The sequence below is a fragment of the Rosa chinensis genome, chromosome 2 (assembly GCF_002994745.2).
Source record: "Rosa chinensis cultivar Old Blush chromosome 2, RchiOBHm-V2, whole genome shotgun sequence".
Taxonomy (NCBI): domain Eukaryota; kingdom Viridiplantae; phylum Streptophyta; class Magnoliopsida; order Rosales; family Rosaceae; genus Rosa; species Rosa chinensis.
This window is the reverse complement of record NC_037089.1, coordinates 26,561,640-26,574,669: the sequence shown is the minus strand read 5'-3', so window position 1 is coordinate 26,574,669 and position 13,030 is coordinate 26,561,640. Positions and strand designations below refer to the sequence as shown.

General features: G+C 35.2%; 1 protein-coding gene and 1 long non-coding RNA gene across 2 annotated transcripts; one reads left to right on the top strand and one right to left on the bottom strand.

Annotated features, from left to right (window-relative positions):
- Positions 1–1,404: 1,404 nt before the first annotated feature.
- Positions 1,405–10,519, bottom strand: LOC112186269 (probable LRR receptor-like serine/threonine-protein kinase At1g56130). The gene is made up of 24 exons (XM_024324621.2): positions 10,295–10,519; positions 9,767–9,965; positions 9,607–9,678; positions 9,454–9,525; positions 9,293–9,364; positions 8,852–8,923; positions 8,443–8,514; positions 8,253–8,324; positions 8,076–8,147; positions 7,916–7,993; positions 7,715–7,786; positions 7,305–7,376; positions 7,150–7,215; positions 6,197–6,262; positions 5,895–5,939; positions 5,226–5,290; positions 4,755–5,134; positions 4,063–4,261; positions 3,803–3,964; positions 3,149–3,267; positions 2,684–2,894; positions 2,360–2,591; positions 2,107–2,257; positions 1,405–1,901 (listed from the first exon to the last, which is right to left on the bottom strand). Exons 1-24 carry the CDS (start codon positions 10,425–10,427, stop codon positions 1,593–1,595), a joined length of 3,063 nt encoding a protein of 1,020 aa, XP_024180389.1. The 5' UTR covers positions 10,428–10,519; the 3' UTR covers positions 1,405–1,592.
- A 217-nt stretch (positions 10,520–10,736) lies between these two features.
- Positions 10,737–12,560, top strand: LOC112186277. The gene is made up of 3 exons (XR_005806119.1): positions 10,737–11,208; positions 11,537–11,865; positions 11,952–12,560. It is a non-coding gene; the product is annotated as an uncharacterized LOC112186277 (long non-coding RNA).
- Positions 12,561–13,030: the final 470 nt, after the last annotated feature.

The window sequence follows — 13,030 nt, the reverse complement described above, 5'->3', positions numbered from 1 at the left end:
CTATAACTCTCCGTTTTTCCCTCTTTTCAAATAAGTAGCAAGACATAAACATTATATTTATAATTTATAAATTTTAAAAGAAAAAAATTAAAACTAAAAATCTGCTTTACATGTGCGTAGCATCTCTCTACAGACTAGTACATATTAAATGCTCAAGGATTCGATTTCACTCCTGGTTTAGGTCCACAATCATTGTCATCCCCTGTAGCAAGGATGTGTAGGTCTCACGTTCTTTGCAAGTTAATTTTCAAAGTGCTTGCTTGTCGGTTGAAACGAGTACTTCCGGAGTTCGTGATGGGAGAATATCAGAGTGCTTTTGTCACTAATCGTTTAATTCGTGACAATGTTATAACCTAGGCATTGATGGACGTTTCCCATTATTTTACCAACCCTGGATGTTGATCGAAGGAACACACTCTTTCATAACTTGTAACTTTGTAAGTTCTTCGATTACTTTTCCATTTACACATAGTTCCAGAGCTCCAGTTTATCTTCAACATAAGGCTGGTCCAACCAAAAGACAGAATAAGATACAAAAACAATGAATGAGAGTTTCACTTTAGAGTTTTTCTATTGGAACCTCTAAATTTACTCACTGAACCTCTATGCTTTTTACACCTCTTATCAAATTTTCAAATACTAAATTTACTTACTAAACCTTAGTAAACTTCCTCAAATAACCTTACTCATAATTTGCAAAAAAATTATTATCTTTAAAATAAAAAATATCATTTCAATGATCTAATCACTCTATAAATCTTAACTAAATATACATTTCTTGATCAAACTTGAGTTTCAAAAATTAATGACTAATCAATAAGAAAATGCCATGAATTATTCTGGTTAAATTTTTTTTTTCTATTTTAGATGTGCAAAAAAAAAAAAAAGAATCATTTGTTTTTATTCACAAAAAAAGAAAATCATTTGTTTTTTAAATTTTTTTCTGTATTTTTTGTACCACATGATCAATTATTTAATTTTTATTTATTTATTTATTTTTCACAAATATAATGGATTGACTTAGATTTAGGTCATAAATCATAAGAGAATTTATTTTGTTTTCCCTCACCAATATGTGTTCAACATATATATCATACATTTTTATGTCACATGATCTTAATCATATTTTTAATTCTTATTAAATATATATATATATATATGTATGAATGTTTTAATGAGTATGTAGTGAAATTGGAAAATGAAAATAGATAAGGAAAATAATAAGGAACACAATCTAATATTATTGAATTGGAAAGTCTACATAAAATAAATATAATATTTTTTTGGTATAATTATTGTCCTTAATTGTCATTTTATAGTGGGTTAAATATGTCATTTAATAATTCATAATAGAGTGAGGTCAAATGAGCAAATTTGGAGGTCCCAATAGAAACTCTCTTCACTTTATACATGAAGAATCAAAAGTTGCGTGTATATTCTCGCGCCCTCCTCAAAGAAAATGATAACAATCGCTATTTAGGGACGTACCACTCGATTCCTTATTTTTAGACATAGAATGAATGGCATTAGGAGGTGATTGCCCCATTATGCTTGTACTTGCTGATGAGTTGTTGAAGCTAAAATCAGTTCCTCTAGTCGTCATATATATCAGTCATGTTGGTGACAATACTTACACCGTCCAGTTCTGTTAGGCTGGTGACTGTAGTTAAATCATCAAACTTCCAGTCTGTCAAGTAACCGGGCTTTGAAGTTACTGTTGTCACTTCCATATCTCCTGAAAGCATTCCCACTACACGGGACATGGATGGTCGTAGCATTGGTGATGTTTGAGTGCACAAAAGTCCTATTTTGATTATTCGTTGTGCTTCTTCCTCATTGAATTCAGATAATCTAGAGTCCACTAGTTCAACTGCCCGTCTGTTTTCATGCAATTGCCAAGCCTATGAAGCAAGAACACAATAGTATCAATAAAAATGAAACATATGCAGAAGATAACAAAAAGGCATATAATGATCAACCTGCGTTTCAAGAAGCGCTTTTAGAATCATAAAGCAATGAACACATCAAGAGTCAAAAACTGAAAAATACTTGGAACATTTGTGGCAAGGAAGGATAGACAGGGAGGACAAAAAACAAAGTTCTTACCCATTCGAGAAGATAAGTCATTTCTTCACCCAAACTCGGATCAGAATTTGGCCTACCACTAACAATTTCAAGAGCCAGAACACCAAAGGCAAAGACATCAGTCTTCTCTGTAAGGTGTCCACGCATGGCATATTCAGGTGCAAGATACCCACTGTATCATTGACAATAGCATAACATGTTTGTAAGACAAAAAGGGAATGGAAAACTAATATTTGACAAGAAAATAAGGTGACCAAATCTTGTAAGATCTTACATTGTTCCCGCAACATGGGTACTTATGTGGGTCTTTTTCTCATCAAAAAGCTTAGCCAAACCAAAATCCGATATCTTGGGGATGAGATTAGTGTCAAGCAGAATATTACTGGCCTTCACATCTCTGTGTACAATTCGAACCCTTGATTCTTCATGAAGATAAGTTAAACCTCTAGCTATGCCCAAGCATATATTAAAACGTGTTGACCAATCAAGATTTAAACATCTCTCTCCTGATTCATGCAATCCATAATAACAAATTCTTTTAGTGCTTTGTATTATATCACGCATAATGCATAATAAATTAACAGTCTTATTCTCATACCAAATAATGCTTGATCAAGACTGTTGTTCTCCAGATACTCATAGACAAGGAGCCTTTTAACACCCTCAGTGCAGAATCCGTACAACTTTACCAGGTTATTGTGTTGCACAGCAGATATAGTGGCAATCTCAGTTACAAACTGGTTCTTTCCTTGGTGGGATGCTGCAGACAATTGCTTCACAGCAATTACTCTTCCATCACTAAGTGTTCCCTATCAATCAAAATATTATGAAAAAAAAATTTTAGCAAGATTATTATAAGCACATTGTCCAGTATCTGTAGTGAAAACGCAAGTTTAGCAACTACAGAGTTCGATGGGTTGAATATTGTAATGTTTTAGGATGTCATGATGAGTTTGTCATGGTCTACATTCAAGCATATGAACTAGGTATGTAGAAGTGCAACGCCTGTATCGACTAGTAAACATTAACACATGGATCCTCTTTTATTAGAATAATAACTTACTCTATAGACAGGTCCAAATCCTCCCTCTCCAAGCTTATGAGCTTCATCAAAGTCATTTGTAGCTGTCTTTAGTTCAGGATAACCAAAAGTAAGTGGTCCAACATCTATCCCATACCGCTCTGCAAATTTAACATAACACACTGTTATGTCTGTAACTGTAAGCCTGTTCTGCAGCCAATCAGTTTCCCTTTTCCTTTTTTTCTTTTTTGTTTTCAGTTAACCATGAAGTATGCATCTACCGAAACACGCTATATGTATCTGACATACAAAGAGTTTGCAATGAAAAAATTAAAAAAAAGTTGAACTACGTAGTGATATAGAACAATGGATTCACTAAAACCAAATGATGCAGAACATGGACAGAAATTGAAAGAGAACAAGGGCAATAAAAAGAAGATAATAGATAAAAATTTCAAGAAGAGCAACAGAAAAATAAGTGAACTTGTGAATATTGGAAATCTTCATCGCTTAATGATCAAAGCCTCAAGTTACTATTACTAAATAAATAGTAAATTCAAAAATTCTAGTCCTAGATAAAAACAAAATAGGTTGAACTTAATTTATGAGCATCTATATAGCAAACATAAAATTTAATTGCAATTGCCACAGACTAATGATAGATTTCGTTGAACAAGAAAAGAAGTAGCAGTTTACCTTCGTCATCATCAGGGTCAGACCTTTTTCTTCTTTGAATAAGATAAAAAGCCACAAACAACAGAACCAAAAGTACTCCACCACCCACAACAATCCCAACAATCAGCCCAGTTCTATTCTTCTTACTAGTTGGAAGGCTGTTACTGACAGTAGGTATGAAATCTGTACAAAATCTCTTTATTTGATTATGTGAAACCACTTCTGAAAACATCTGAACCTAAACATGCTAAATTGCATCTCAAATTTCCACATTATATTACCCGGTGTAGCACTGATGGCTGCAATAGCAGGTCCATAAGTACCCCGCTCAGGTATACAGCAAGTCCCCTTTCCAGCCCAAAACAGATGGATTTCAAGGTAGTTCTCCGAAACACGAGCCGTGTATGGCTTCTGAACAGCTCCGAAAGATGACATACCTGCCTCCTTTAGTATATCAAAATCCTTTGATACCAGAATGCCCTGAAAAGTAATAAAGGAGGTTATTAAGTTTGCTTGGTATGAGAGAGTACAGTGATGCTTGATTCACTATAGTTTACCATAGAGATTGGCATATTTAAGATTTGAAATGACTTTGAATTATCGAGGTTTCAGAAATTAATTGAGATGCGCAAGGTAGTCAAAAGGTTATTGTAGTGGTAATGAACTAAACTTCGGGGCTAAAGAAGACATACGTGGTGATTATTGGCAATAGATGGGGAGTGAAGACCATATCAAGTAAGAGCTTGAGTAATTGCGTGCTGATTACTTTTGGATCTACTCCATATATCCATCAGATTTTAAAATGACAGATATAATTGATTTGTTATAGACACCTGGTCTAATTTATTCAATTCAACAATTTAATATACCAAGAGAACCCCAAGTCAACTTCACTAATTCAATAAGGAAAAGTTATCATAAGAGCTCATAACATGGTTTTATATATGAAAGAAAAGTTTAAGATGATACAGACCTGGATATAAATATCAAAAAGACGTCTCCCAAGAAATTTCCCGGTAGTAGCAGCCAGAATGACATGTTCTGCAAACTTGAGGTTCACGGTGTATTTACCATTCTCAAGCCCCAAGCCAAAGTATCTAATTGATGAAGCAGAGAGCCTTGCAGTCTGGAATAGCACAGAATCAAAAGTATTTGTGAATTGAGATAAGGAGAAACTTGTATACTGAGCATTGGTACTGCCAGCGAAATATCCGACATTGCTAACTCCCCATCTGGTTGTGCCAGTCACAAAATATGAAGCTGGTCCAAGGGGCTCATTTTCCTTCTCATACACAATCCCATCGGACGAAGACGTAATCTCAGGTCCTCCACAATTAATCCCAAAATTATAATCTGCAGAAAGATGCAAGAGCACATATCAGAGAATGGTCACAAAGGCATTTTAACTTACAATAACAATGGTTAAAGCTTCCACCATACTTACAGATTCCAGGGCCACGATTGCAAGGAAAGTTTCTTTGAAGGCAAGCCAACCCTGAAGGAAGACCACTGAAATAAATAAATAAGTAAACACTGAAATGAGTATGGCAGTTAATTTCTGGGTAGCAAGAAATGACCAGATTCTCAGGCCCCCAATTTTCTCACCATGAATAGCTTAATGTGAAATGTGCTCTACATTAGTCCAAAAGGAAAAGAGAAATATTGTTTATAGCTATGAGTTCTTGGCTACAATAATTACGTATGCTAATCATTGAGTGGTTGATACTCATGTCGCTTCTCATGGGAGGGCAAGGGACAAGGGAAGGTTTGGTTAGATGCTAGGTCTGATTTTATATTCTATATAAGTAGAGATTGTATTTCTTAGTGATGACCAAGAAATTGATTTCTAGCTTCCGCATTTTGATATTGGTGCAACACATATCTGGTACTTAGATATGATGATCATTGGATTGGTAGCGGGAACCTGAGTTACAATAGAAAAAATTTGATTTTGAGGTGCAGCCTGACAGAGAGGTATTACAAGAGTAGCCTCAGTTGCTATACTTAAGAACCAACACAATGACAGGCATATATTGTAAGTGAGATGCAACTCTCACATCCCTTATCAAAATGTCCAAAACACTAGAGATGAGCTCAGAGGTAAAGGAATCACCTGCTCTGTAAACTTTCTATGCTGAAGTTGTTGGCAACTAAATTACTGCAAAATACACCCAATTGTCAATGTTAATTTCATTTAATAAAGGGACATTAGATACTTATGAAGGAAGCCCATCCTGCCAACCAAAAAAAAAATCTGTATACTTGGACAAAATATCACTAACGAACTAGCACATCATAATATAAGGACAGTAAACAGAGTCATTAAACTAGAAGCCTTTTTAACTGATACAATAAAAACTTTGTCAAACAGAAACGTTAAAAAAGCTAAATAAATAGTGGAATATGAAGACATACAGCTGTAATTTTTCTTCTTTGACCCAAGAAGGAATGCTCCCATCTAGATAATTGTACGACAAATCTCTGCATACATATCATGACAAAAAACATCAAATACCATAATTCATAAATTTTAATATAACAATACATACTGCTATCATTATCAAACTTCAGCATATGTCACATGATATTAATACTTTGATATATGATTTGCATCATGATAAGTTGAATATAAAACCTCATTTTCTCCATGTGTCCCTCTGAACCCACTAGATTATATTTGAGGCTTTTGCTAGAATAGGAGTCCACATCATGAAGAGAAACAATTTGACTGAGCAAGAGAATATGCTGTAGGACTAAGAATAAGCTCCAAACAATCTTGAAGGAAAAACAATATCAAAAATGTTTCAAGATTTTTATAAAGAATACATGACAACCTCCTATCAATAAAGGCGTTGAAGGGACAAAGTTCTCCGATTTAAGCTGTAACTGCCATTGCTACTTTACTATTTCATCATGCAGTTATGATTATTCTACTTGTGAGAAAAACTGTTCGCTACTTAATGTAGCTAACTGCATATCAATCTGTAGTTCTAGGTAATTAGTTGCTTAGCTGTAGGCATTTAGTATAATTAATCCACTCAAAAGAAATCTTTATACTATGTATCAAGGTCACTGTCAAAGTTAAGTGGAGCATTCAGAATCCTTCAAGTTCAGGAAGCGTGCGATTCAGGTAAAATCATCGCAATCTGTTCATTGACACAGAGATGACTTATTCAAGGGGTGTGATTTTGGCACTCCACCTTTCAACATATTTTACCACTTGCACTCAACTTTCAGCCCCTTAGAAGTGGAGTTAAACTGTGAAATTGGATTGCCAAAACCACTACCCTTAGTTAATGGAAACCAAATATATCAGAAAGCTCGAGTTTAATGCACTAAGATCTGTAGCATATATGCTGAAAACTTACATATTGAGAAGAGATGCTGTCTTATACTTGGGAAGGGTGCCATTCAACTTATTGTTTCCAAGAAACCTAATTATGAAGACAGAAATACATGCCTCAATACTAAATGACTACATTTGGGTGGTGTATAAAACAATCAAGAGGGATTGGTGTATTACAAGATGGAGAGAGAACTCAAATTAAAGAGTGAGTCTGGTATCTGTCCAGTTAAATTGTTGAAGCTCAAATCCCTGGGGGAGGCAAGAATATAAATCAGTTACATGCTTTAAGTCAATAAGAAGCAGTGGTAAAAATTCCTATAAGAAAAAAAGAAAAAGAAAAAAAAAAGAAACCATAATCATCATTCATCTAAAACTGGTTGGATGCAATTGAATGGAAATTACTCTATTTAGCCTTGTATGCATTACAGTCACGTTAGAGAAGAGGATAATGTTGCAATTAAGAAGTCGTATTGGTTTCCTTCTGTTTTTAAAAAGAAATACAAAAAAATTATTAAAAAAAAAATTCCAGTTTTGGTAATTTGGGTTTTCTCAACATCTATGGTCACTAATCACCAAGAAAAACTTACAGCTGCGACAAACTTTGGTATACTCCAAAATCGGAAGGAATTGAATCAGAAATATTGTTATTCCTCAGCTCTCTGCAGGATGTGAAACGAAATTGCCATGATAAGTTTCATAAGGAAAACAAACAAGAAGACAGAAGTATGATCCCGATGTTGTTATAGATTCAAATATATTCAAATATAAGTGAGAAATATTTTCCTTACAAGATATTTAGAGCCTTCATATTCTCAATAAATGCAAGAGAAGAGCTCCCATTGGCATTCGACAAATCACTAATGCGTCTGATATTACATCAGACAGCAAATGGTAAGCTTTTTAGATGAAAAAATAAACAGAAAGTGACAAGTAGATCTAGATACTCACAGCTCTTTCATAGAAGTCAGATTGGAAAATGCAAATGGTATAGGACCTTCGAAAGAGTTTCCTTGAAACCTCCTAAAGTAAAATATAGTTTAAAACCCATAGAGCCTAACTAAAGGATGAAAATATTGTCAATAAACTGCAACTAAACAAAAGTAGTATTCATTTACAGTATCTTACAAGGTAGTAAGCTTTGACCAATTCCCTACGAAGTCTGGTATCCTGCCTGAGAGTTCAACGTTTCTAGCCGAACTGCAACAAGCAGTTGTACAAATCTCTTATATGTATAAACTATAAACTATAAACCTTCGTCATATCAATTAATGCTTTTTTCATTTCTGGAAAATAAACACATTCGTAAAGCTCTTACAAAATCTCCAAGTTTTGTAGATCAGCAAATGTTGGTGGAATCTCACCGCTAACTCCACAACTATCAACGTAACTGCCAAAGTAAACAATAATTAATTGTCATAAACATATTGCTACCTTATGTACTTTTGTAAATTGACACCAAGCAGTCATTAGAGAACAGATGAATGTTCAAAGTAAATTATTAAAATATGGTAATAGACTGATAATGTAAATAATAGTTGTATCAGTTCCGATTTTGATGATTTTGTACCTATACATCTGCATATACCCACAGTTCACTATCCATTCGCATATAACCAACAAAACTGAGGTTAGAAAAGTTTTGTATGTAGGATCATTTCAAAACACCCACCTGATACCCTCATGCCAAAGCTCTGAAATAGAAATGAACAACATATCAAACTTACAGCTGTTGTAATTTGAATAAATTCCCTAGCTCAGATGGCAGAGAACCCGAAAAGTTGTTTCTCCCAAAAGCCCTACAAAAGTGACAAGTAATTTCCAATTGATATTACTCTTTGGTGCAGATAATCAAGATTAAGTGGTGCAGATAATCAAGATTAAGTGCAAGCAGGTATATGACAATAAGACTTGTTTGAATCAAGCAATACAAAGACAACATTGAATAGGGAGACTACTAAATGGGACTATATTGGAAACACGTCTTAATATCTGAAATAAAGAAGATATATATAAAGAAAGCAGTCATATACATCAAGGTTTTTGCTTTAAATAAGAGTCCACCTGATCAAACTGTCATATAAAGCTAAGTTCTCTTGTTTTGAATCACACATTCAAACAAAGTCCCCCTAATCAGTGGTCTGAGGCTCCCAAATGAGAAAACTTACAATGATCTCAGTTCAGTAAGTTGTCCAAGTTCTTTTGGTATCTCGCCTGATAAATCGTTGATGCCAATAGTACTGGAAATTAAAATCAAATAAATGATCATGAACACCAAAATAAATCCATTGAATATAGCATTCAAATAAAATGGTTTAGATGTGCATACAAGTATTGCAAGCCAGTTAGATTTGCAATGGCTGCAGAGAGAGGTCCTGTCAGGGAATTCCTTTCCAAATTCCTACAATACATGGGAGAAATATCACAAATTGGGTAACTAAACTGAGTCCAACTCAAGTACAGGAGTTCAGAGAAAGCATACAGATTGGTGAGGGAAGTCAAACTCCATAACTCGTCTGGAATTACACCAACAACTCCCAAGTTCTGAACTTTCCTGCAAATTCAAATTATGTAAAGCTAAAAAATTGAAGTTCTAGGGAGCGGCACTGAAGTAGAAATGAGAGATTAGAAGAGCGAATTACAGTTGGGTAATGTGGCAAATGGTGCCGGATTGATAAGAGCAGTCACATATGATAAAGGGGTTGTAAGCGGGGTCATCAAATTTGGTGGAGTGACTGGTGGAGTCTATGGCAGCTCCACTGCATGGGTCTCCGGTTGTGTTCCATTGCTTTGGATCGGCCCGAATCTTCCATTTCTCAAACACTGAATTCAAAACTCTTGCTGCAACACCAATTACAAGGATTGAAACCTTTATGTTATAAACACAAAAACCTCAATTTGCCAAACCAACCCAAAAGACTGCGCCAAACATATGAGTTTTCCATATAAAAAAAAAAGGGTAACAGAAGGTCAGAAGCTTTTGGCGGGGAAAAGAGGTTAGCAAAGTGGTGATAGATGAAGTGACAAGATTGTCCTGGACCATTTATATGGGTTCTTTTTTCATGCATAGAAGTTATTGTTATGAACTTATGAAGTTGATGACAGTCACTTTTAGCTCCTCTTCTGTAACAAGAAAATAAAAAAAGCTGTCATTAGAAAGATTTAGAAACCTTGAGATGGGTCAGTGGTGGCATTAGTAGCTTGAGGTTGAGGAGCAGGAGCAGGAGCAGAAACTTGAGCTTGTGCTACACCAGAGATGCACAAAAATAAGACCAAAACTGATGGGGAGGCACTTCCTGACATGATTGATTGATAACAGATTGACACAATGCAATGAAAGTGGGTTCAGAGAGGGATCAAAGTAGCAACAAAGTTGAAGAAGAGTCGAAAGACGCACGCTTTTGACTTTTTGAGCTGACAGACATGATGTGTACTTATAAAATAAAAAAAAGAGAGAGACTTGATCTATACCGTACAAAGACTTGTTCTTCAGGTTGACCTGTTACGAGGTGAACATCTGTCCATTCGAAAAGCAGTGAGATTCTAGAAGTACCAAACTCTTCTTAGTGAGCATCGAGTGTGACATATGACCAAGGATGACAAAGCCAGAGGACAACCTCATATCAGTTAGACCTTCTCCGACGGAGTGGTGGAAATCCGACGAATAGTTTTGACAGCCCAAACTCTCCTCCAACCCACATGTCATTTACACGTGAAATGTGACATAAAAGCTTTCCCCTGTCAAATTTGACAGCTTGAACTCTTATGGTCATTTATTTTTTTTATTGTTTCACCGTCTTTCCTTCGCGCCTCTCTCTTCCTACATCTCACACAAAACACAGAAACTCCACAGAAAGAAACAATCTTGCTACAAAATTTCTTCTCTGTTCTTGAATATCATGAACATGGGTTGAAATTTTTTCAGATTCGTCTTCAGATGCTGAAAATGAGGAATTTTGGAAACTTGCTAATTCATCAACAGATGAAGAATTGATGAATTTGCAGATTATTGCTCTACAAGAGACTGGAAGGAGAAGGCGTACTGATTTCGACCTTGTGGTCACCAATGCCCAGACCAATGAAGGTTGGTTGGATTTAGTTTTAGTTATTCCCTTCTTGACTTATTTTCTAATTGAAATATGGGTCCTGGGAGTGTGAGTTGATTGGTAATTTATGATTTTGGGGTTTTCAAAATTAGTTTTGGGTTGTCTTAAATTTTGAGTGATCTTCGGTAGTTATGTACTGATCTAGATTTCAAGAAGGATGTTAATCATGTTATATTGCTACACTGCAGTCACACAATTTGTTCACTAGTTGCCACCATGTGTCTTGAATTTAGAGTGACTTCATATGGAATTATGGATGTCTTCACAATTTTTATTGAATGAACAATGTTTTGTTGGCTGGTACAGAATGTACAAAATTTGGCTATCAAAACTTTAGTGGTGAGTTGGATCATTCTTAGAGGGGACAGGTTCTGTGAGATTGAAATCTGGGTTATGCGAAATGGTTAATCTGACTTTAACTTCCTAGGAAACGCATTTTGGTTCCCGAATATGTGATGCATGGACATTTTTCTGCTCAATCTGATGTCTATAGTTTTTGGCGTGTTGAATTTGGAGATAATAAGTGGACAGAAAAATAGTTGCTTTGCTCATTGAGAGAATGTGGACTCTTTCCAAGCTATGTAAAGTTTTCTTTCCTCAAGTGTGGAGAGAATGTGGAGACTCTTCCAAGTTATGTAAGTGAAATGATACATATATAGTTTTGGTGACGAGCAAGAAAACTCCGTCTCTGACTTTATATATAATGCACAAATTAATGCAGGCATGGAAAAGCTGGAGGGAAGGGACACCTTCAAATGTGATAGATCCCACATTGAAGAATGGTTCAAAAACTGAAATAATGAGATGCGTACACATTGGACTGTTATGTGTGCAAGAAAATCTAGCTGATAAACCAACCATGGCTTCAGTTATCCTCATGTTGAATAGCTACTCTCTCAGTCTCCCAGTACCCTTAAAACCAGCATTTTTTAATGTATAGTAGCGTCGGATCTAGGAGAAACTTTGTCTCTCTCGAAGTAACCAAAAATGATGATGCTTCATTAATCACTGAAGTAAATCCTCGCTAGAGCTTGAAGATTGATCGATATAACAGCACTTTTTCGATCATAATGTAATTTAATTAGCATCCATCCGTTTGATTCACTTTGGTACTGAACAGGGCGATTCATTCATTTATTGTCTAGATACGTGCTTAAATAAATGAATGAATGAGGAAGAACATGGTATATATAGACATTAATCAAAAAAGAGGGCTAAGTCGGTTGCTATTCTGTTGCTTTAAATTGGTTTTGCAGTGGCTCTCATTTGTTTATTAACTTTTTTGGTACCACTTTAACTAGTTCAGTTTGATGGGATTTGGCTCCTCCTTTTGTTATTTCGAATTATAATAGTGACAGTTTAGTTCATCCTCAATTTCATTTTCTTCAGCTAGTTGTATGTTGTGTTTCTATTATGAAGGTTTTGGCTTCGTCTCCCTCTTTCGGTTTCAAAAAGTAGCTCTTATAAACAGCACAGTATGGTATATTTTACAATTGATTTAATAACAAATCAAAATTTGAAGAAGCTTCGTTTCCTTAGCTTTTTTTCTTTTTTTTTTGACAAGCGTTAGCCTTTTCTTTAAGAAGTTTCCTACTCTCCTTCATTTACAGGGTTATGGACCAAGATTATGCATTAGCACGGAAACCACGAACTATGGCAAAGAAAAGGAAGAACGTACAAAAGAAAGTCATCGTTCCACAAACACACTACAATTTCAATCCATGGATTATTCTTCTTTATCTTTTCTTCCCAAAGATCAAGTCTTGAAAAAGACCTCACTACTCGTCTGTTCGTAGTCCC

Coding starts and splice junctions, on each gene's coding strand:
- LOC112186269 (XM_024324621.2), bottom strand. CDS start 10,427: ATGTCAGGAAGTGCCTCCCCATCAGTTTTGGTCTTATTTTTGTGCATC. Junction 7,787..7,915: donor ATGAAGGCTCTAAATATCTT/GTAAGGAAAATA, acceptor CACATCCTGCAG/AGAGCTGAGGAATAACAATA. Junction 7,216..7,304: donor TTGAGTTCTCTCTCCATCTT/GTAATACACCAA, acceptor CTTCATAATTAG/GTTTCTTGGAAACAATAAGT.